A 22601-nucleotide genomic window follows, 5' to 3' on the forward strand; every position below is an offset into this window, starting at 1 on the left:
TATTTTTCTCTTGGTATCCCTTGTTGAAAAGGAATACGCACATATCCTACACTAGTGGGAGCTAGCTGCTGATTCTTGTCTGCACACATTTGTCTGTTGTGATTGATTAACTAGATGCGTTCATCTAGCTGTGCAATGCTGTTCCTTCAGCAATGGCTAACAGGATAATGTAGCACATTTGATAATAGAAGTAAATTAGAAAGTTTTTTTGAAATTGTATGTTCTTTCCAAATCATTGAAGACCATAATTAAGATAATTAAATGGGCTATAGTGAGATTTTAAAAAAAAAATATATTTTAAAAATTTCCCAAAATCCTATAATACGGCGCACATAGGAATTGGTTAAAATTGGGGCTGTATTTGCAGCAAGTAAAATAACTGATACTAATTAACTCACTTTACTGCATGACACGGGTTGTATTTACTGTTGTGCTGATGTCATTACATAGAATGTTTCTTACTGATGTGACTGCTACTGATGTAGGCTCAGGCGTATTTAGCTTAAGTTACACAATTTTTCACATTTTGTTTTAAACCATTTTTTAAAAAGATACTACAGAAATTGTAAAGAGTTATTTATTTATTTATTTTAAGGTGAAAATTATGCTAAAATTTCATGTAACATGGAACAAACAGAAGATCAGAGGCAGGGAAATATGGCAGGTGCTGCAGAGCAGGAAATATGTGACAATATAAGTACAGGTAGGTGAGTCACACTTGAGTGTATATAAGTGAATGTATATACACAGGTGAGTGTATATAAGTGACACGTGAGAGGGATGCAGGGCACAGGTGAGTGTAAGTGTGTTATATGTCTGTGGGAAGCAGGGGATAGGCGAGTGTACATGTATGACATATTTGAGGAAAGCAGGGCACGCGTGAGTATACGTGTGTTATGTCTAAGAGAAGCAGGGCACAAGTGAGTGTATGTAACACGTGAGAGGGATGCAGGGCACGGGTGAGTGTAACTGACATGTCTGTGGGAAACAGGACAAATGTGAGTGTTTGTGTGTGACACTTGAGAGGGATGTAGGGCACATGTAAGTGTTTGTGTGTGGCATGTCTATTGAAAACAGGGCACAGATAGTGTATGTGTGCGACGTGTGAGGTTGCATGGCACAGTTGAATGTAAGTGTGTGACGGGTCTGTGGGAAACGGCAGAGATGCGTGTACATATTAGTGAACATGCACATCACACGCATACAGGGCACAAGTGAGTGTACGTGTGATGTGTATGTTCACTAATATAGTTTATTTTACATATTATATATTACTTTTTATATAAAATGATAATCTGGTCTTCATTACAAGTAAAGAATATATGGCATAAATGCAACATTCTTAAACAATAAAACAATCATTTATGTTGCATATTAAAGTGCTTTTACACTTAACCCTCATTGCTGTGATGTAAATGCTCAGTCTATTTAGATTTCTAAAGACTAAGAAGAATCACACAAAGAATGTGGATATCTCCTGTAAGTATGCACCTGTAAGCACTCTCAGCCTAGACTATGAGGCAGTAATTCCAGAACGGGTTAAAATAAAATATAACTTTTATTGTAAATTGCTCTTAAAATAAGGGTGACACACAAATTAAAAACGACACTAGCACCTCCAAGACATCTATGAAATAGTTCACTCTAAGGAGGACTCATTAAATCAAAGGCCTAATATAAATGATTGTATCCTCCTCGATAGAGTTATAATTGCTCTGCTATACTACTGCTGTTGGGTCCAAATAATGTTTGTGTATGGTCATAATATGACTAACACCCTGTATAAGGATATTTGGTTACCCTAATAGCTCTGGTTCATGTGGTATAAGCCAGAATTGTGTCTATTTATATAAGTTTTTTCTGTAAGGACAATAGCTGCTTAGTCTATCTTGGTGAAGCAACCACTCCTCACTAGTTAATGGTATAACTAGTGGGTGTTTATTGAAAAGTGATACTTAGTGTTGCTTATATACAAATATATACTACATCAAGTTCTGTAATATGAATAGTAGTTGTAACGTTTTGTGCGCAACACTGCAAATCTTTATTGTTATGTTAGTACTGTATTTTTTCTGTTATCCTTCACTTTATAAGTACTATAGGATTGCCATTGGTCTAGCTAATGCTATAGTCACTAATTGATTACTGATATATACAGCATAAAAATAGCAGCAACAAACAATGATATCACTATATTGTCCATATAAGTTACAATTTCTTCTTCTCTATTAGCGCAGTGTACATATCACCCACAATATCTAGTGTTAATTACAAAGCGTCAACACTATCATTGTGTTGCCACTTGGTATCACTGTTATGTTAGATTCAATCCGCGCTACAAACTTGTAACCAGAAATTATAGTGTCTTACATACAGGACAAAACTGTCAATCTCTGTCGCTGTATTGTGTGGTTCAGTTTGAACTGGTTTGATACCTCTACTTCTATCAGTTCTGATTGCTACTAACTCGGTTTGTTCTTTTTTTCTCTCTATTGTCCTGCACAGTTGAAAGTATGGCTGTCCGTATTATTATTAACGAGGACTCTGGCTAAGTCTGGCACAACCCAGACTGTTCAACAAATTAACTAAGTATGGCAGATACTAAATATAGGTATAATTTAGATTAACATGGAAGTGCTAGGCTTTTAAAAGATTGAGAGCGCCCAAACACTCGCTATGACTCCTGACTAGTTTCGCCCCTCCAGGCTTTGTCAAAGGCGGCGAGACGCCGATTCTTTGGGAGTATATACCGGTTAAACCGGAAGTCCCGCCTTTCTTCTTTTGTAATTGACTCATGATTGGACAAGATTCATTGATTGACAGCTTCCACTTCCAATCATGTATTGCTGTTGTTAGTATGTGTCCTCTGCTGGGGTTACGCGAGCTGTCAGAGAATTGTGTGACAGATTCAGTCAGTGCTCTGTACTACTTCTTTAAGTAGTCTAATTGAATTAATATTGTCATGGTGTTTAAAATATTGATACGTGTTCCATTATTAGAAGGGATACTAATTATTATAGCTATACATTCATTCCCATTTAAATATATGTTTCAATTCTAGTCTGCTAGAAATTTATAAATACTTTGTATTACTGATAAAAAAAGGGGGGGGGAATAACTTTAGACTATCTATATATATATTACTATTGATATTTGTTATAGATTTTGGCCTGTGCTACAGTGGAGAAATGATGTAGTGTTTTAATATTAATGTGCACATACGTGAAACTACCTATAAGTGTTGGTGAAAAAGTATATGTGTAAATAAAAAAGGATTATTAAATCTCAATATTGCTGTGAGTGCTTCCATTATTTGAAGAACACCTCTATGTTAAATAAAACATTTTCTCCAACATTGGTGTATCCGGTCCACAGCGTCATCCTTACTTGTGGGAAATATCTCTTCCCCAACAGGAAATGGCAGAGTCCCAGCAAAGCTGGACATATAGTCCCTCCTAGGCTCCGCCCACCCCAGTCATTCTCTTTGCCGTTGCACAGGCAACATCTCCACGGAGATGGTTAAGAGTATGTGGTGTTTAGTTGTAGTTTTTTTATTCTACTATCAAGAGTTTGTTATTTTAAAATAGTGCTGGTATGTACTATTTACTCTGAAACAAAAAGGATGAAGATTTCTGTTTGTGAGAGGAAGATGATTTTAGCAGACAGTAACTAAAATCGATTGCTGTTTCCACATAGAACTGTTGAGATGAAGTAACTTCAGTTGGGGGAAACAGTTAGCAGACTTTTCTGCTTAAGGTATGACTAGCCATATTTCTAACAAGACTGTGTAATGCTGGAAGGCTGTCATTTCCCCTCATGGGGACCGGTAAGCCATTTTCTTAGTCTCAAACAGAATAAAGGGCTTAATATGGGCTATAAAACTGGTAGACACTTTTATGGGCTAAATCGATTGCTTTATTTGGACATTTTATACATGTTTATGCTGATAATTCACACATATAAACTTGGGGAACGTTTTTTAACGTCAGGCACTATGTTAGACACCTTTTCCAGTCGGGAAGGGCCTTCCCAGTTATAGGCTGAGCCTCATTTTCGCGCCATTACTGCGCAGTTGTTTTTGAGAGCAAGACATGCAGATGCATGTGTGAGGACCTGAAAGTAGTTGGAAAAGTTCCTAAAAGGCGTCATTTGGTATCGTATTCCCCTCTGGGCTTGGTAAAGTCACAGCAAAGGCTGTAGCTGGGACTGTATAGGGGTTAAATCTGTAACCGACTCCGGTTTCGTTATTTTAAGGGCTAAAGCTCTGAAAATTGGTGTGCAATACTTTTAATGCTTTAAGACACTGTGGTGAAATTTTGGTAAATTTTGAACAATTCCTTCATATTTTTTCACATATTCAGTAATAAAGTGTGCTCTGTTTAAAATTTAAAGAGACAGTAACGGTTTTGTTTTAAAACGGTTTTTGTGCCTTATTGACAAGTTTAAGCCTGTTTAACATGTCTGTGCCTTCAGATAAGCTATGTTCTATATGTATGAAAGCCAATGTGTCTCCCCCTTCAAATTGTGTGATAATTGTGCCATAGCGTCCAAACAAAGTAAGGACAGTACTGCCACAGATAATGAAATTGCCCAAGATGATTCCTCAGATGAAGGGAGTAGACATGGTTCTACATCATCTCCTTCTGTGTCTACGCCAGTTTTGCCCACGCAGGAGGCCCCTAGTACTTCTAGCGCGCCAATGCTTATTACCATGCAACAGTTGACGGCTGTAATGGATAACTCCATAGCAAATATTTTATCCAAAATGCCTGCATATCGGAGAAAGCGCGATTGCTCTGTTTTAAACACTGAAGAGCAGGAGGGCGCTGATGATAATTGTTCTGTCATACCCTCACACCAATCTGAAGGGGCCATGAGGGAGGTTTTGTCAGATGGGGAAATTTCAGATTCAGGAAAAATTTCTCAACAGGCTGAACCTGATGTTGTGACATTTAAATTTAAATTAGAACATCTCCGCGCACTGCTTAAGGAGGTATTATCTACTCTGGATGATTGTGACAACTTGGTAATTCCAGAAACATTATGCAAGATGGACAAGTTCCTAGAGGTTCCGGTGCACCCTGACGCTTTTCCTATAGTTCACGCACTTAAATTGGCTAACTCTTTTATTTTAGATGCCGCTTTGCAAATAGCTAGATTAGCGGCGAAAAATTCAGGGTTTGCAATTGTGGCACGCAGAGCGCTTTGGCTAAAGTCTTGGTCAGCGGATGTATCATCCAAGACAAAATTGCTTAACATCCCCTTCAAGGGTAAAACTCTCTTTGGACCAGAATTGAAAGAGATTATCTCAGACATCACTGGGGGAAAGGGTCACGCCCTCCCACAAGATAGGCCTTTCAAGGCCAAGAATAAGTCTAATTTTCGTTCCTTTCGTAATTTCAGGAACGGACCGGCCTCTAATTCTGCATCCTCTAAGCAAGAGGGTAATGCCTCACAGTCCAAAACAGCCTGGAAACCGATGCAAGGCTGGAACAAGGGTAAGCAGACCAAGAAGCCTGCTACCGCTAACAAAACAGCATGAAGGAGTAGCCCCCGATCCGGGACCGGATCTAGTGGGGAGCAGACTCTCTCTCTTTGCTCAGGCTTGGGCAAGAGATGTTCAGGATCCCTGGGCGCTAGAAATAGTTTCTCAGGGTTATCTTCTGGAATTCAAGGAACTACTCCCAAGGGGAAGGTTCCACATGTCTCACTTATCCTCAAACCAAATAAAGAGACAGGCGTTCTTACATTGTGTAGAAGACCTGTTAAAGATGGGAGTGATACACCCAGTTCCAATGACGGAACAAGGAATGGGATTTTACTCAAATCTGTTCGTGGTTCCCAAAAATGAGGGAACCTTCAGACCAATTCTGGATTTAAAGATCCTAAACAAATTTCTCAGGGTACCATCGTTCAAAATGGAAACCATTCGAACGATTCTACCCACTATCCAGGAAGGTCAATTTATGACTACCGTGGATCTAAAGGATGCGTACCTACATATTCCTATCCACAAAGAACATCATCAGTTCCTAAGGTTCGCCTTTCTGGACAAACATTGCCAGTTTGTGGCCCTCCCATTCGGATTAGCCACTGCTCCAAGGATTTTCACAAAGGTACTCGGGTCCCTTCTAGCGGTTCTAAGACCGAGGGGCATTGCAGTAGTACCATACTTGGACGACATTCTAATACAAGCGTCGTCCCTTTCAGATGTCAGAAAGTCAAAACTTCTAAGCTCTTGTCAAGTGCTTCATTCTGTTCCTCGTCCTTCCATAGCGCAGTGCATGGAAGTAGTAGGGTTGATGGTTGCAGCAATGGACATAGTTCCTTTTGCGCGAATTCATCTAAGACCATTACAACTGTGCATGCTGAAACAGTGGAATGGGGACTATACAAACTTGTCTCCAGTGATTCAAGTAGATCAGAAGACCAGAGATTCACTTCGTTGGTGGATATCCCTGGACCACCTATCCCAGGGAATGAGCTTCCGCAGACCAGAGTGGGTCATTGTCACGACCGACGCCAGTCTAGTGGGCTGGGGTGCGGTCTGGGAATCCCTGAAAGCTCAGGGACTATGGTCTCGGGAAGAGTCTCTTCTCCCGATAAACATTCTGGAACTAAGAGCGATATTCAATGCTCTCAGGGCTTGGCCTCAGCTTGCAAAGGCCAGATTCATAAGATTCCAATCAGACAACATGACGACTGCTGCATATATCAATCATCAGGGGGGAACAAGGAGTTCCCTGGCGATGAAAGAAGTAACCAAAATAATACAATGGGCGGAGAATCACTCCTGCCATCTATCTGCGATCCACATCCCAGGTGTGGAAAACTGGGAAGCGGATTATCTGAGTCGTCAGACATTCCATCCGGGGGAGTGGGAACTCCACCCGGAGATTTTTGCCCAATTGACTCAATTATGGGGCATTCCAGACATGGATCTGATGGCGTCTCGTCAGAACTTCAAGGTTCCTTGCTACGGGTCCAGATCCAGGGATCCCAAGGCGACTCTAGTGGATGCACTAGTAGCGCCTTGGACCTTCAACCTAGCTTATGTGTTTCCACCGTTTCGTCTCATTCCCAGGCTGGTAGCCAGGATCAAACAGGAGAGGGCCTTGGTGATCTTGATAGCCCCTGCGTGGCCACGCAGGACTTGGTATGCAGACCTGGTGAATATGTCATCGGTTCCACCATGGAAGCTACCTTTGAGACAGGACCTTCTTGTTCAGGGTCCATTCGAACATCCAAATCTGGTCTCCCTCCAGCTGACGGCTTGGAGATTGAACGCTTGATTCTATCAAAGCGTGGGTTTTCAGATTCTGTGATTGATACTCTGGTTCAGGCCAGAAAACCGGTAACTAGAAAGATTTACCATAAAATATGGAAAAGATATATCTGCTGGTGTGAATCCAAGGGATTCCCTTGGAATAAGATAAAAATTCCTAAGATTCTTTCCTTTCTGCAAGAAGGTTTGGATAAAGGATTATCTGCGAGTTCTCTAAAGGGACAGATTTCTGCTTTATCTGTCTTACTACACAAACGACTGGCAGCTATGCCAGATGTTCAAGCATTTGTTCAGGCTCTGGTTAGGATCAAGCCTGTTTACAGACCTTTGACTCCTCCCTGGAGTTTAAATTTAGTTCTTTCAGTTCTTCAAGGGGTTCCGTTTGAACCTCTACATTCCATAGATATTAAGTTGTTATCTTGGAAAGTTTTGTTTTTGGTTGCTATTTCTTCTGCTAGAAGAGTTTCAGAGTTATCTGCTCTGCAGTGTTCTCCGCCCTATCTGGTGTTCCATGCAGATAAGGTGGTTTTGCGTACTAAGCCTGGTTTTCTTCCAAAGGTTGTTTCTAACAAAAATATTAACCAGGAGATAGTTGTACCTTCTTTGTGTCCGAATCCAGTTTCAAAGAAGGAGCGTTTGTTACACAATTTGGACGTAGTCCGTGCTCTAAAATTCTATTTAGAAGCTACAAAAGATTTCAGACAAACATCTTCTCTGTTTGTCGTCTATTCTGGTAAAAGGAGAGGTCAAAAAGCGACTTCTACCTCTCTTTCCTTTTGGCTTAAAAGCATCATCCGATTGGCTTACGAGACTGCCGGACGGCAGCCTCCTGAAAGAATCACAGCTCACTCCACTAGGGCTGTGGCTTCCACATGGGCCTTCAAGAACGAGGCTTCTGTTGATCAGATATGTAAGGCAGCGACTTGCTCTTCACTGCACACCTTTGCCAAATTTTACAAATTTGATACTTTTGCTTCTTCGGAGGCTATTTTTGGGAGAAAGGTTTTGCAAGCCGTGGTGCCTTCTGTTTAGGTAACCTGATTTGCTCCCTCCCTTCATCCGTGTCCTAAAGCTTTGGTATTGGTTCCCACAAGTAAGGATGACGCCGTGGACCGGACACACCAATGTTGGAGAAAACAGAATTTATGCTTACCTGATAAATTACTTTCTCCAGCGGTGTGTCCGGTCCACGGCCCGTCCTGGTTTTTTAATCAGGTCTGATAAATTATTTTCTCTAACTACAGTCACCACGGTACCATATGGTTTCTCCTATATTTTTCCTCCTGTCCGTCGGTCAAATGACTGGGGTGGGCGGAGCCTAGGAGGGACTATATATCCAGCTTTGCTGGGACTCTTTGCCATTTCCTGTTGGGGAAGAGATATTTCCCACAAGTAAGGATGACGCCGTGGACCGGACACACCGTTGGAGAAAGTAATTTATCAGGTAAGCATAAATTCTGTTTTTTTGTGATTTATTGGTGTATATTGTGATGCTTAAATATTAGTATTGTTATAAAAGTTGTCTTGCTATTGATTTCGAAGCAAGCTGTGTGAATCTGTGCTGTTGAATGTGTGTATTAATTATGTGATTGGTTGAATTTGTTTGTTTATTATGAAGGCACTGGTTGGACAATCTATACCAGTGATTCGTGACTGTGTTGTTCTAGATAGATTTTGTGACACTTAATTTATTTGTGAAAAGTTAGGGGAAGGGGTGAAAAGACTGTTTTGACAAAACCTTCTCTATTTTTATGACTCTTCAATTTGTAAATTATTATTTATATTGTTTCTTATTGTTTTTCATATAATGTGTCTAGCTTTCTAATTGTGATCTGTTTCTAATAATTCTTTGATCATTTGATTTGAACCCTTTACATATTCTATACGGTTCATGTATCCATATATACATCATGATGTTTACAGAAAAATATAATAGTTGTTCTGTTCATTAAGCCCATGTGGTTGGACTGAGTTTAATAGTTTTTATAGGTTTTGGCCTGTGCTACAGTGGAGAAATGATGTAGTGTTTTAATATTAATGTGCACATACGTGAAACTACCTATAAGTGTTGGTGAAAAAGTATATGTGAAAATAAAAAAAGGATTATTAAATCTCAATATTGCTGTGAGTGCTTCCATTCCACAGATTCAGTCAGTGCTCTGTACTACTTCTTTAATTGTTTACTAGAAAATTGTTTCTGAAAAAAATCTTCTCATCGGAAGAAAATATGTCAGGATGGACAGAAGAAGAAAGATTAACTTTAAATGATCTAGAAGATTTACTAGGTGAATCAGAACCTAAGACTCCAGACAGATGGAGAGGAAACATAAGAAACAAATCCACATTTGTACCAAAAAATTACAACAATCCTCAAATTGAGATGTTCAGAGACTGTGTGTGCCGGTATATTACATCACTCAAACTAGCCCCCAAAAAATACAATTTAACGTTTGAAGAACAACAGGCAATACGCGAAATGACACAATGGGACAAAGTAGTCATTCGTGGATCAGACAAAGGTGGCAACATAGTCATCTGGCCTATAGATCTGTACCTTAAAGAGGCCAACAAACAACTAAAAGATAAGTCCTGTTATACTAGATTGTTACATAATCCCATGGAAGGCTATTCAAAAATTTATTCCAACATGGTCAACAAGGCCTTCAAAGAAGGAGTCATCACAACTAAAGAACACAAATATCTAAAAGTGGACAAACCTAAGGTTGCCACTTTTTATATGATACCGAAAATACATAAAAATGCACAAATTCCACCAGGCAGGCCCATAGTGTCAGGCATTGAGAGCTTAACAGAGAGAGCTAGCTCATATATTGATTTAAGATTACGTCAGTATGTAGAAGAACTGCCCTCATATGTACAAGACTCTAGGCAGGTTCTACAAAGACTAGAAAATTTAACTCTAAATGACACTACTTGGCTAGTCACTACAGATGTAGAGTCCCTTTATACCTCGATTAACCATCAACAAGGGTTACAAGCCATCAGATACTTTTTAGAAAGATATTCTGAAGAAAACAGGGAACATGACAAGTTCATTTTAAACATGTTGGATTTTGTACTGAATTACAATTTTTTCACATTTGATGGCCAGTTCTATCTTCAGACCAGAGGCACAGCAATGGGCACTACCTGTGCCCCCACTTATGCCAACTTGTTTCTAGGCTGGTGGGAGAAAGAATTTGTGTTTACAGAAAGCAATCAAAAGTATACTGACAATATCCCGTTGTGGATACGGTTCATAGAGGACATCCTTTTCATCTGGGAGGGCACACACAGTGAGTTATTAAATTTCTTAAAACATTTAAATCAAAATGATCTGAACATCAAATTAACACATGAAGAAAGTCTCACCAAAATAAACTTTTTGGACATAACAATTAATAAGAACAATGACGGTAATGTGACTACTGATCTATACAGGAAGCCTACTGCTGCAAACAGTGTGCTACACAGTACAAGTGCACACGCTCCGGGCACAATGAAAAGTCTACCAACCGGAGAATTTTTAAGACTACGCAGAAATTGCTCAGATGAGCAGGTATTCAACATCAGGGCAAAAGAATTGGAAGAAAGACTGTGGAAAAGAGGGTACAGTAAAAGGAGTACCAAAAAAGCTAAATATAGAGCAGCACATACTCCAAGACATGACCTCCTCTTCAAAAAACACAAAAAGAGCTCTAATATACCCAGGCTAATTATGACATACAACAGCCAAACTCCACAAATTTTGAACATCATACAGAAACATTGGAATATCTTAATGTTGGATCCGACACTAAAGACCACTCTAGGTGATAGACCCTCAGTAGGATACAGAAGGACGAAAAAAGTAAAAGATCTCGTAACTAGTAGTCACTTTCAAAAGAAGAAAACTAAAACAGCATTCAAACAAGGAGCACGTAAATGTGGCAACTGCAGCACCTGTAAATACATACGTAACACAGATACCATCAGAGATAGATTCGGGAAAAAACATAACATCAAAAGATACATAAGTTGCAATACAGAGAGTGTAATTTATGTATTACACTGTACATGCAACCTATACTATGTAGGAATGACCTCAAGGAAACTACATCTGAGGTTAATGGAACCCTTAAGAAATATCAAAAATGCAGCGAAAGATAAGGAAGTGTAGCTGCACATTTCTTAAAATTCCACAATTCAAACCCAAATGATTTACAATGCTGGGGTATAGAAAAAGTGAGTTTAGGAATGAGAGGAGGAAATTTAGAGACAGCCCTATTGAAAGCTGAGAGCAGGTGGATCTATTTATTAAACTCAGTCCAACCACATGGGCTTAATGAACAGAACAACTATTATATTTTTCTGTAAACATCATGATGTATATATGGATACATGAACCGTATAGAATATGTAAAGGGTTCAAATCAAATGATCAAAGAATTATTAGAAACAGATCACAATTAGAAAGCTAGACACATTATATGAAAAACAATAAGAAACAATATAAATAATAATTTACAAATTGAAGAGTCATAAAAATAGAGAAGGTTTTGTCAAAACAGTCTTTTCACCCCTTCCCCTAACTTTTCACAAATAAATTAAGTGTCACAAAATCTATCTAGAACAACACAGTCACGAATCACTGGTATAGATTGTCCAACCAGTGCCTTCATAATAAACAAACAAATTCAACCAATCACATAATTAATACACACATTCAACAGCACAGATTCACACAGCTTGCTTCGAAATCAATAGCAAGACAACTTTTATAACAATACTAATATTTAAGCATCAAAATATACACCAATAAATCACAAAAAATGTTTTATTTAACATAGAGGTGTTCTTCAAATAATGGAAGCACTCACAGCAATATTGAGATTTAATAATCCTTTTTTATTTTCACATATACTTTTTCACCAACACTTATAGGTAGTTTCACGTATGTGCACATTAATATTAAAACACTACATCATTTCTCCACTGTAGCACAGGCCAAAACCTATAACAAATATCAATAGTAATATATAAAGATAGTCTAAAGTTATTTCCCCCCCCCCCCCCTTTTTTTATCAGTAATACAAAGTATTTATAAATTTCTCCAACATTGGTGTGTCCGGTCCACGGCGTCATCCTTACTTGTGGGATATTCTCTTCCCCAGCAGGAAATGGCAAAGAGTCCCAGCAAAGCTGGCCATATAGTCCCTCCTAGGCTCCGCCCACCCCAGTCATTCTCTTTGCCGTTGCACAGGCAACATCTCCACGGAGATGGTTAAGAGTTTTTTGGTGTTTAAATGTAGTTTTTATTCTTCTATCAAGTGTTTATTTTAAAATAGTGCTGGTATGTACTATTTACTCTGAAACAGAAAACGATGAAGATTTCTGTTTGTGAGAGGAAGATGATTTTAGCAGACAGTAACTAAAATCGATTGCTGTTTCCACATAGGACTGTTGAGATGAAGTAACTTCAGTTGGGGGAAGCAGTTAGCAGACTTTTCTGCTTAAGGTATGACTAGCCATATTTCTAACAAGACGATGTAATGCTGGAAGGCTGTCATTTCCCCTCATGGGGACCGGTAAGCCATTTTCTTAGTCAAACAAACAGAATAAAGGGCTTATTATGGGCTAAAAAACTGGTAGACATTTTTATGGGCTAAATCGATTGATTTATTTGGGCATTTTATTCATATTTATGCTAACAATTTGCATTTATAAACTTGGGGAACGTTTATTAAACGGCAGGCACTGTGTTAGACACCTTTTCCAGTCAGGGGGCCTTCCTAGTTGTAGACTGAGCCTCATTTTCGCGCCATTACTGCGCAGTTGTTTTTTGAGAGCAGGGCATGCAGATGCATGTGTGAGGATCTAAAAATTGCTGGAAAAGCTTCTAGAAGGCGTCAATTGGTATCGTATTCCCCTCTGGGCTTGGTTGGGTCTCAGCAAAGACTATAGCTGGGACTGTATAGGGGTTAAATTTATAAACGGCTCCGGTTCCGTTATTTTAAGGGTTAAAGCTCTGAAATTTGGTGTGCAATACTATTAATGCTTTAAGACACTGTGGTGAAATTTTGGTAATTTTTGAACAATTCCTTCATACTTTTTCATATATTCAGTAATAAAGTGTTTTCTGTTTAAAATTTAAAGAGACAGTAACGGTTTTGTTTTAAAACGTTTTTTTGTGCTTTGTTGACAAGTTTAAGCCTATTTAACATGTCTGTACCTTCAGATAAGCTATGTTCTATATGTATGAAAGCCAATGTGTCTCCCCATTTAAATTTATGTGATAATTGTGCCGTAGCGTCCAAACAAAGTAAGGACAGTACTGCCACAGATAATGAAATTGCCCAAGATGATTCCTCAGATGAGGGGAGTAAACATGATACTACATCATCCCCTACTGTGTCTACACCAGTTTTGCCCACGCAGGAGGCCCCTAGTACATCTAGTGCGCCAATGCTTATTACCATGCAACAATTAACGGCTGTAATGGATAACTCCATAGCAAATATTTTATCCAAAATGCCTACTTATCAGAGAAAGCGCGATTGCTCTGTTTTAAACACTGAAGAGCAGGAGGGCGCTGATGATAATTGTTCTTTCATACCCTCACACCAATCTGAAGGGGCCATGAGGGAGGTTTTGTCAGATGGAGAAATTTCAGATTCAGGAAAAATTTCTCAACAAGCTGAACCTGATGTTGTGACATTTAAATTTAAATTAGAACATCTCCGCGCACTGCTTAAGGAGGTGTTATCTACTCTGGATGATTGTGACAACTTGGTCATTCCAGAGAAATTATGCAAGATGGACAAGTTCCTAGAGGTTCCGGTGCACCCCGACGCTTTTCCTATACCCAAGCGGGTGGCGGACATAGTAAATAAGGAGTGGGAAAAGCCCGGCATACCTTTTGTTCCCCCCCCCCTATATTTAAGAAATTATTTCCTATGGTCGACCCCAGAAAAGACTTATGGCAGACAGTCCCTAAGGTCGATGGGGCAGTTTCTACTCTAAACAAACGCACTACTATTCCTATCGAAGATAGTTGTGCTTTCAAAGATCCTATGGATAAAAAATTGGAAGGTTTGCTTAAAAAGATTTTTGTACAGCAAGGTTACCTTCTACAACCAATTTCGTGCATTGTTCCTGTCACTACAGCAGCGTGGTTCTGGTTCGAGGAACTAGAAAAGTCGCTCAGTAGAGAGACTCCATATGAGGAGGTTATGGACAGAGTTCACGCACTTAAATTGGCTAACTCTTTTATTTTAGATGCCGCTTTGCAATTAGCTTGATTAGCGGCGAAAAATTCAGGGTTTGCTATCGTGGCGCGCAGAGCGCTTTGGCTAAAGTCTTGGTCAGCGGATGTGTCATCCAAGACAAAATTGCTTAACATCCCTTTCAAAGGTAAAACTCTATTTGGACCAGAATTGAAAGAGATTATTTCAGACATCACTGGGGGAAAGGGCCACGCCCTCCCACAAGATAGGTCTTTCAAGGCTAAAAATAAGTCTAATTTTCGTTCCTTTCGCAATTTCAGGAACGGACCGGCCTCTAATTCTGCATCCTCTAAGCAAGAGGGTAATGCCTCACAACCCAAACCAGCCTGGAAACCGATGCAAGGCTGGAACAAGGGTAAGCAGGCCAAGAAGCCTGCCGCTGCTAACAAAACAGCATGAAGGAGTAGCCCCCGATCCGGGACCGGATCTAGTGGGGGGCAGACTCTCTCTCTTTGCTCAGGCTTGGGCAAGAGATGTTCAGGATCCCTGGGCGCTAGAAATAGTTTCTCAAGGTTATCTCCTGGAATTCAAGGAACTACCCCCAAGGGGAAGGTTCCACATGTCTCACTTATCCTCAAACCAAATAAAGAGACAGGCATTCTTACATTGTGTAGAAGACCTGTTAAAGATGGGGGTGATACACCCAGTTCCAATAAAGGAACAAGGAATGGGATTTTATTCCAATCTGTTCGTAGTTCCCAAAAAAGAGGGAACTTTCAGACCAATTTTGGATTTGAAGATCCTAAACAAATTTCTCAGGGTACCATCGTTCAAGATGGAAACCATTCGAACGATTCTACCCACTATCCAGGAAAGTCAATTTATGACTACCGTGGATCTAAAGGATGCGTACCTACATATTCCTATCCACAAAGAACATCATCAGTTCCTAAGGTTCGCTTTTCTGGACAAGCATTACCAGTTTGTGGCCCTCCCATTCGGGTTAGCCACTGCTCCAAGGATTTTCACAAAGGTGCTAGGGTCCCTTCTAGCGGTTCTAAGACCGAGGGGCATTGCAGTAGTACCTTACTTGGACGACATTCTAATACAAGCGTCGTCCCTGTCAAAAGCAAAGGCTCATACAGACATCGTTCTAGCCTTTCTCAGATCACACGGATGGAAAGTGAACATAGAAAAAAGTTCTCTGTCTCCGTCGACAAGAGTTCCCTTCTTGGGAACAATAATAGATTCCTTAGAAATGAGGATTTTTCTGACAGAGGTCAGAAAATCAAAACTTCTAAGCTCTTGTCAAGTGCTTCATTCTGTTCCTCGTCCTTCCATAGCGCAGTGCATGGAAGTAGTAGGGTTGATGGTTGCAGCAATGGACATAGTTCCTTTTGCACGAATTCATCTAAGACCATTACAACTGTGCATGCTCAAACAGTGGAATGGGGACTATACAGACTTGTCTCCAATGATTCAAGTAGATCAGAAGACCAGAGATTCACTCCGTTGGTGGCTGACCCTGGACCATCTGTCCCAGGGAATGAGCTTCCGCAGACCAGAGTGGGTCATTGTCACGACCGACGCCAGTCTAGTGGGCTGGGGCGCGGTCTGGGAATCCCTGAAAGCTCAGGGTCTATGGTCTCGGGAAGAGTCTCTTCTCCCGATAAACATTCTGGAACTGAGAGCGATATTCAATGCTCTCAGGGCTTGGCCTCAGCTAGCAAAGGCCAGATTCATAAGGTTCCAATCAGACAACATGACGACCGTTGCGTACATCAATCATCAGGGGGGAACAAGGAGTTCCCTGGCGATGAAAGAAGTGACCAAAATAATTCAATGGGCGGAGGATCACTCCTGCCACCTGTCTGCGATCCACATCCCAGGTGTGGAAAACTGGGAGGCGGATTTTCTGAGTCGTCAGACATTCCATCCGGGGGAGTGGGAACTCCATCCGGAGATCTTTGCCCAAATAACTCAATTATGGGGCATTCCAGACATCGATCTGATGGCGTCTCGTCAGAACTTCAAGGTTCCTTGCTACGGGTCCAGATCCAGGGATCCCAAGGCGACTCTAGTAGATGCACTAGTAGCACCTTGGACCTTCAACCTAGCTTATGTATTTCCACCGTTTCCTCTCATTCCCAGGCTGGTAGCCAGGATCAATCAGGAGAGGGCCTTGGTGATCTTGATAGCTCCTGCGTGGCCACGCAGGACTTGGTATGCAGACCTGGTGAATATGTCATCGGCTCCACCATGGAAGCTACCTTTGAGACAGGACCTTCTTGTTCAGGGTCCATTCGAACATCCAAATCTGGTCTCCCTCCAGCTGACGGCTTGGAGATTGAACGCTTGATTCTATCGAAGCGTGGGTTTTCAGATTCTGTGATAGATACTCTGGTTCAGGCCAGAAAACCGGTAACTAGAAAGATTTACCATAAAATATGGAAAAGATATATCTGTTGGTGTGAATCCAAAGGATTCCCATGGAATAAGATAAAAATTCCTAAGATTCTCTCCTTTCTACAAGAAGGTTTGGAGAAAGGATTATCTGCAAGTTCTCTAAAGGGACAGATCTCTGCTTTATCTGTCTTACTACACAAAAGACTGGCAGCTGTGCCAGATGTTCAAGCATTTGTTCAGGCTCTGGTTAGGATCAAGCCTGTTTACAGACCTTTGACTCCTCCCTGGAGTCTAAATCTAGTTCTTTCAGTTCTTCAAGGGGTTCCGTTTGAACCTTTACATTCCATAGATATTAAGTTACTATCTTGGAAAGTTTTGTTTTTGGTTGCAATTTCTTCTGCTAGAAGAGTTTCCGAGTTATCTGCTTTGCAGTGTTCTCCGCCCTATCTGGTGTTCCATGCAGATAAGGTGGTTTTGCGTACTAAGCCTGGTTTTCTTCCTAAGGTTGTTTCTAACAAAAATATTAACCAGGAGATAGTTGTACCTTCTTTGTGTCCGAATCCAGTTTCAAAGAAGGAACGTTTGTTACACAATTTGGACGTAGTCCGTGCTCTAAAATTCTATTTAGAGGCTACAAAAGATTTCAGACAAACATCTTCCATGTTTGTTGTTTATTCTGGTAAAAGGAGAGGTCAAAAAGCGACTTCTACCTCTCTTTCCTTTTGGCTTAAAAGCATCATCCGATTGGCTTATGAGACTGCCTCCTGAAAGAATCACAGCTCACTCCACTAGGGCTGTGGCTTCCACATGGGCCTTCAAGAACGAGGCTTCTGTTGACCAGATATGTAAGGCAGCGACTTGGTCTTCACTGCACACTTTTGCCAAATTTTACAAATTTGATACTTTTGCTTCTTCGGAGGCTATTTTTGGGAGAAAGGTTTTGCAAGCTGTGGTGCCTTCCGTTTAGGTAACCTGCTTTGCTCCCTCCCTTCATCCGTGTCCTAAAGCTTTGGTATTGGTTCCCACAAGTAAGGATGACGCCGTGGACCGGACACACCAATGTTGGAGAAAGTAATTTATCAGGTAAGCATAAATTCTGTTTTCTAGCAGACTAGAATTGAAACATATATTTAAATGGGAATGAATGTATAGCTATAATGATTAGTATCCCTTCCAATAATGGAACACGTATCAATATTTTAAACATCATGACAATATTAATTCAATTAGACTACTTAAAGAAGTAGTACAGAGCACTGACTGAATCTGTCACACAATTCTCTGACAGCTCGTGTAACCCCAGCAGAGGACACATACTAACAGCAATACATGATTGGAAGTGGAAGCTGTCAATCAATGAATCTTGTCCAATCATGAGTCAATTACAAAAGAAGCAAGGCGGGACTTCCGGTTTAACCGGTATATACTCCCAAAGAATCGGCGTCTCGCCGCCTTTGACAAAGCCCGGAGGGGCGAAACTAGTCAGGAGTCATAGCGAGCGTTTGGGCGCTCTCAATCTTTTAAAAGCCTAGCACTTCCATGTTAATCTAAATTATACCTATATTTAGTATCTGCCATACTTAGTTAATTTGTTGAACAGTCTGGGTTGTGCCAGACTTAGCCAGAGTCCTCGTTAATAATAATACGGACAGCCATACTTTCAACTGTGCAGGACAATAGAGAGAGAAAAAGAACAAACCGAGTTAGTAGCAATCAGAACTGATAGAAGTAGAGGTATCAAACCAGTTCAAACTGAACCACACAATACAGCGACAGAGATTGACAGTTTTGTCCTGTATGTAAGACACTATAATTTCTGGTTACAAGTTTGTAGCGCGGATTGAATCTAACATAACAGTGATACCAAGTGGCAACACAATGATAGTGTTGACGCTTTGTAATTAACACTAGATATTGTGGGTGATATGTACACTGCGCTAATAGAGAAGAAGAAATTGTAACTTATATGGACAATATAGTGATATCATTGTTTGTTGCTGCTATTTTTATGCTGTATATATCAGTAATCAATTAGTGACTATAGCATTAGCTAGACCAATGGCAATCCTATAGTACTTATAAAGTGAAGGATAACAGAAAAAATACAGTACTAACATAACAATAAAGATTTGCACTGATCAATCGGTTGTGAAATGTATTGAACTTATACATCAGAAAGCAATTCTACATATGTGTTTAAAATAATATATAACACCAGTGTTGCGCACAAAACGTTACATATTTGTATATAAGCAACACTAAGTATCGCTTTTCAATAAACACCCACTAGTTATACCATTAACTAGTGAGGAGTGGTTGCTTCACCAAGATAGACTAAGCAGCTATTGTCCTTACAGAAAAAACTTATATAAATAGACACAATTCTGGCTTATACCACATGAACCAGAGCTATTAGGGTAACCAAATATCCTTATACAGGGTGTTAGTCATATTATGACCATACACAAACATTATTTGGACCCAACAGCAGTAGTATAGCAGAGCAATTATAACTCTATCGAGGAGGATACAATCATTTATATTAGGCCTTTGATTTAATGAGTCCTCCTTAGAGTGAACTATTTCATAGATGTCTTGGAGGTGCTAGTGTCGTTTTTAATTTGTGTGTCACCCTTATTTTAAGAGCAATTTACAATAAAAGTTATATTTTATTTTAACCCGTTCTGGAATTACTGCCTCATAGTCTAGGCTGAGAGTGCTTACAGGTGCATACTTACAGGAGATATCCGCATTCTTTGTGTAATTCTTCTTAGTCTTTAGAAATATATTTATTTATGCATTAGCACCATTCCCTATATAATTAATATTTGACTGACTAAGAATATTATTTAGTCTGTAATTATTCAATAAGAGGGAAAAAGCCCTTGTGGTGCCATTGTTCGTGTGTAGTAACATCAGTCTATTTAGAGTTAATTCACTAACGGCTAGATTTAGAGTTTTGTCGCTAACGACCCGTGTAGCTAACGCTGGCTTTTTTTCCCCCGCACCTTTTAAATACCGCTGGTATTTAGAGTTCACAGAAGGGCTGCGTTAGGCTCTAAAAAGGGAGCGTAGAGCATAATTTACCGCCACTGCAACTCTAAATACCAGCGGTGCTTACGGACGCGGCCAGCTTCAAAAACGTGCTCGTGCACGATTCCCCCATAGAAAACAATGGGGCATTTTGAGCTGAAAAAAAAAACTAACACCTGCAAAAAAGCAGCGTTCAGCTCCTAACGCAGCCCCATTGTTTCCTATGGGGAAACACTTCCTAAGTCTACACCTAACACCCTAACATGAACCCTGAGTCTAAACAGTCCTAACCTTACACTTATTAACCCCTAATCTGCCGCTATTGCTGACACCTGCATATTTTTTTTAACCCCTAATCTGCCGCTCTTGCTGACACCTGCATATTTTTTTTAACCCCTAATCTGCCGCTCCGTACACCGCCGCAACCTACGTTATCCCTATGAACCCCTAATCTGCTGCCCCTAACACCGCCGACCCCTATATTATATTTATTAACCCCTAATCTGCCGCCCCCAATGTCGCCTCCACCTACCTACAATTATTAATCCCTAATCTGCCGACCGGACCTCACCGCTACTATAATAAATGTATTAACCCCTAATCCGCCTCACTAACCCTATAATAAATAGTATTAACCCCTAATCTGCCCTCCCTAACATCGCTGACACCTAACTTCAAGTATTAACCCCTAATCTGCCAACCGGACCTCACCGCTACTCTAATAAATGCATTAACCCCTAAAGCTAAGTCTAACCCTAACACCCCCCTAAATTAAATATAATTTAAATCTAACAAAATAAATTAACTCTTATTAAATAAATTATTCCTATTTAAAGCTAAATACTTACCTGTAAAATAAACCCTAATATAGCTACAATATAAATTATAATTATATTGTAGCTATTTTAGGATTAATATTTATTTTACAGGCAACTTTGTATTTATTTTAACCAGGTACAATAGCTATTAAATAGTTATTTACTATTTAATAGCTACCTAGTTAAAATAATTACAAAATTACCTGTAAAATAAATCCTAACCTAAGTTACAATTAAACCTAACACTACACTATCAATAAATTAATTAAATAAAATACCTACAATTATCTACAATTAAACCTAACACTACACTATCAATAAATTAATTAAATACAATACCTACAAATAAATACAATTAAATAAACGAACTAAAGTACAAAAAATAAAAAAGAACTAAGTTACAAAAAATAAAAAATATTTGCAAACATTAGAAAAATATTACAACAATTTTAAACTAATTACACCTACTCTAAGCCCCCTAATAAAATAACAAAGACCCCCAAAATAGAAAAATGCCCTACCCTATTCTAAAATTAAAATAGAAAAGCTCTTTTACCTTACCAGCCCTTAAAAGGGCCTTTTGCGGGGAGGGCAGATTAGGGGTTAATACTATTTATTATAGGGTTATTGAGGCGGATTAGGGGTTAATAACTTTATTATAGTAGCGATGAGGTCCGGTCGGCAGATTAGGGGTTATTAATTGTAGGTAGGTGGAGGCGACGTTGGGGGCGGCAGATTAGGGGTTAATAAATATTATGTAGGTGTCGGCGGTGTTAGGGGCAGCAGATTAGGGGTTCGTAGGGATAACGTAGGTGGCGGCGGTGTGCGGTCGGCAGATTAGGGGTTAAAAAAATTTAATAGAGTGGCAGCGATGTGGGGGGACCTCGGTTTAGGGGTACATAGGTAGTTTATGGCTGTTAGTGTACTTTAGAGCACAGTAGATAAGAGCTTTATGAACCGGCGTTAGCCCAGAAAGCTCTTAACTCCTGACTTTTTTCTGCGGCTGGAGTTTTGTCGTTAGATTTCTAACGCTCACTTCAGCCAAGATTCTAAATACCGGCGTTAGAAAGATCCCATTGAAAAGATAGGATACGCAATTGGCGTAGGGGGATCTGCGGTATGGAAAAGTCACGGCTGGAAAGTGAGCGTTAGACCCTTACCTACAAGACTCTAAATACCAGCGGTAGCCCAAAACCAGCGTTAGGAGCCTCTAACGCTGGTTTTGTCGGCTAATGCAAAACTCTAAATCTAGGTGTTACTGTGGTGGTTTGATGTTATTTTGGAGATTTGTCACAAGTTGATATCCTTTTGGTTTAGCTGTATTGGGGTATTTAAGCTTTTTCAGCTAAATAATCATCATCTAAATGGTATAACAGAATTGCCTGAGTAACACAGCTGGCTGGGGAGCTGCTCATTATCCCAGAAGGTGTAGTTGACACGTGAGTGAGATTCTTCTCTATGATGAAGATTTTATATATTGCTTAGATATACTACACCACCTGGGGCCATTTTCTTTGTTGTTTTTGTTGTTCTAGAGTCATCCTTGTTTTAAACAAAAGCAAGCAAGCAAACAGTAGTTACAATTATTTCAACCCATAAACTTATCTTTATATTACTAAGTTTCTGTGAACATAATTTTAAAAGGACTAGATACATTAGGTAGAAAAACAACATTCATTTTCTATTTAGTTTGGTTTTTAATTAAGTGTGAATTCTCAGAAATGGTCCCTAATGTCCAGTAAACTGCCCTTAAGCCTTAGCATGGAAGCTGGGAAAAGGTCTATTTGTCACAGTGTCTACTACAAGTGTAGGGGAATGACTAAATCAGAACAGTTTATATGTTCTCATTATAAA

The 22601-nt window shown here is 39.8% G+C and overlaps 1 protein-coding gene across 1 annotated transcript in view; it reads left to right on the forward strand.

Moving 5' to 3' along the window:
• LOC128657872 (zinc finger protein OZF-like) overlaps positions 1–22601 on the forward strand; it is an 84919-nt gene that overhangs the window by 58923 nt on the left and 3395 nt on the right. The window contains exon 3 of the mRNA XM_053712301.1: positions 596–703. Within this exon, the coding sequence (XP_053568276.1) occupies positions 596–703 (108 nt within the window). The remainder of the gene's footprint in view (positions 1–595; positions 704–22601) is intronic.

The sequence above is a fragment of the Bombina bombina genome, chromosome 4 (genome assembly GCF_027579735.1).
Source record: "Bombina bombina isolate aBomBom1 chromosome 4, aBomBom1.pri, whole genome shotgun sequence".
NCBI lineage: Eukaryota > Metazoa > Chordata > Amphibia > Anura > Bombinatoridae > Bombina > Bombina bombina.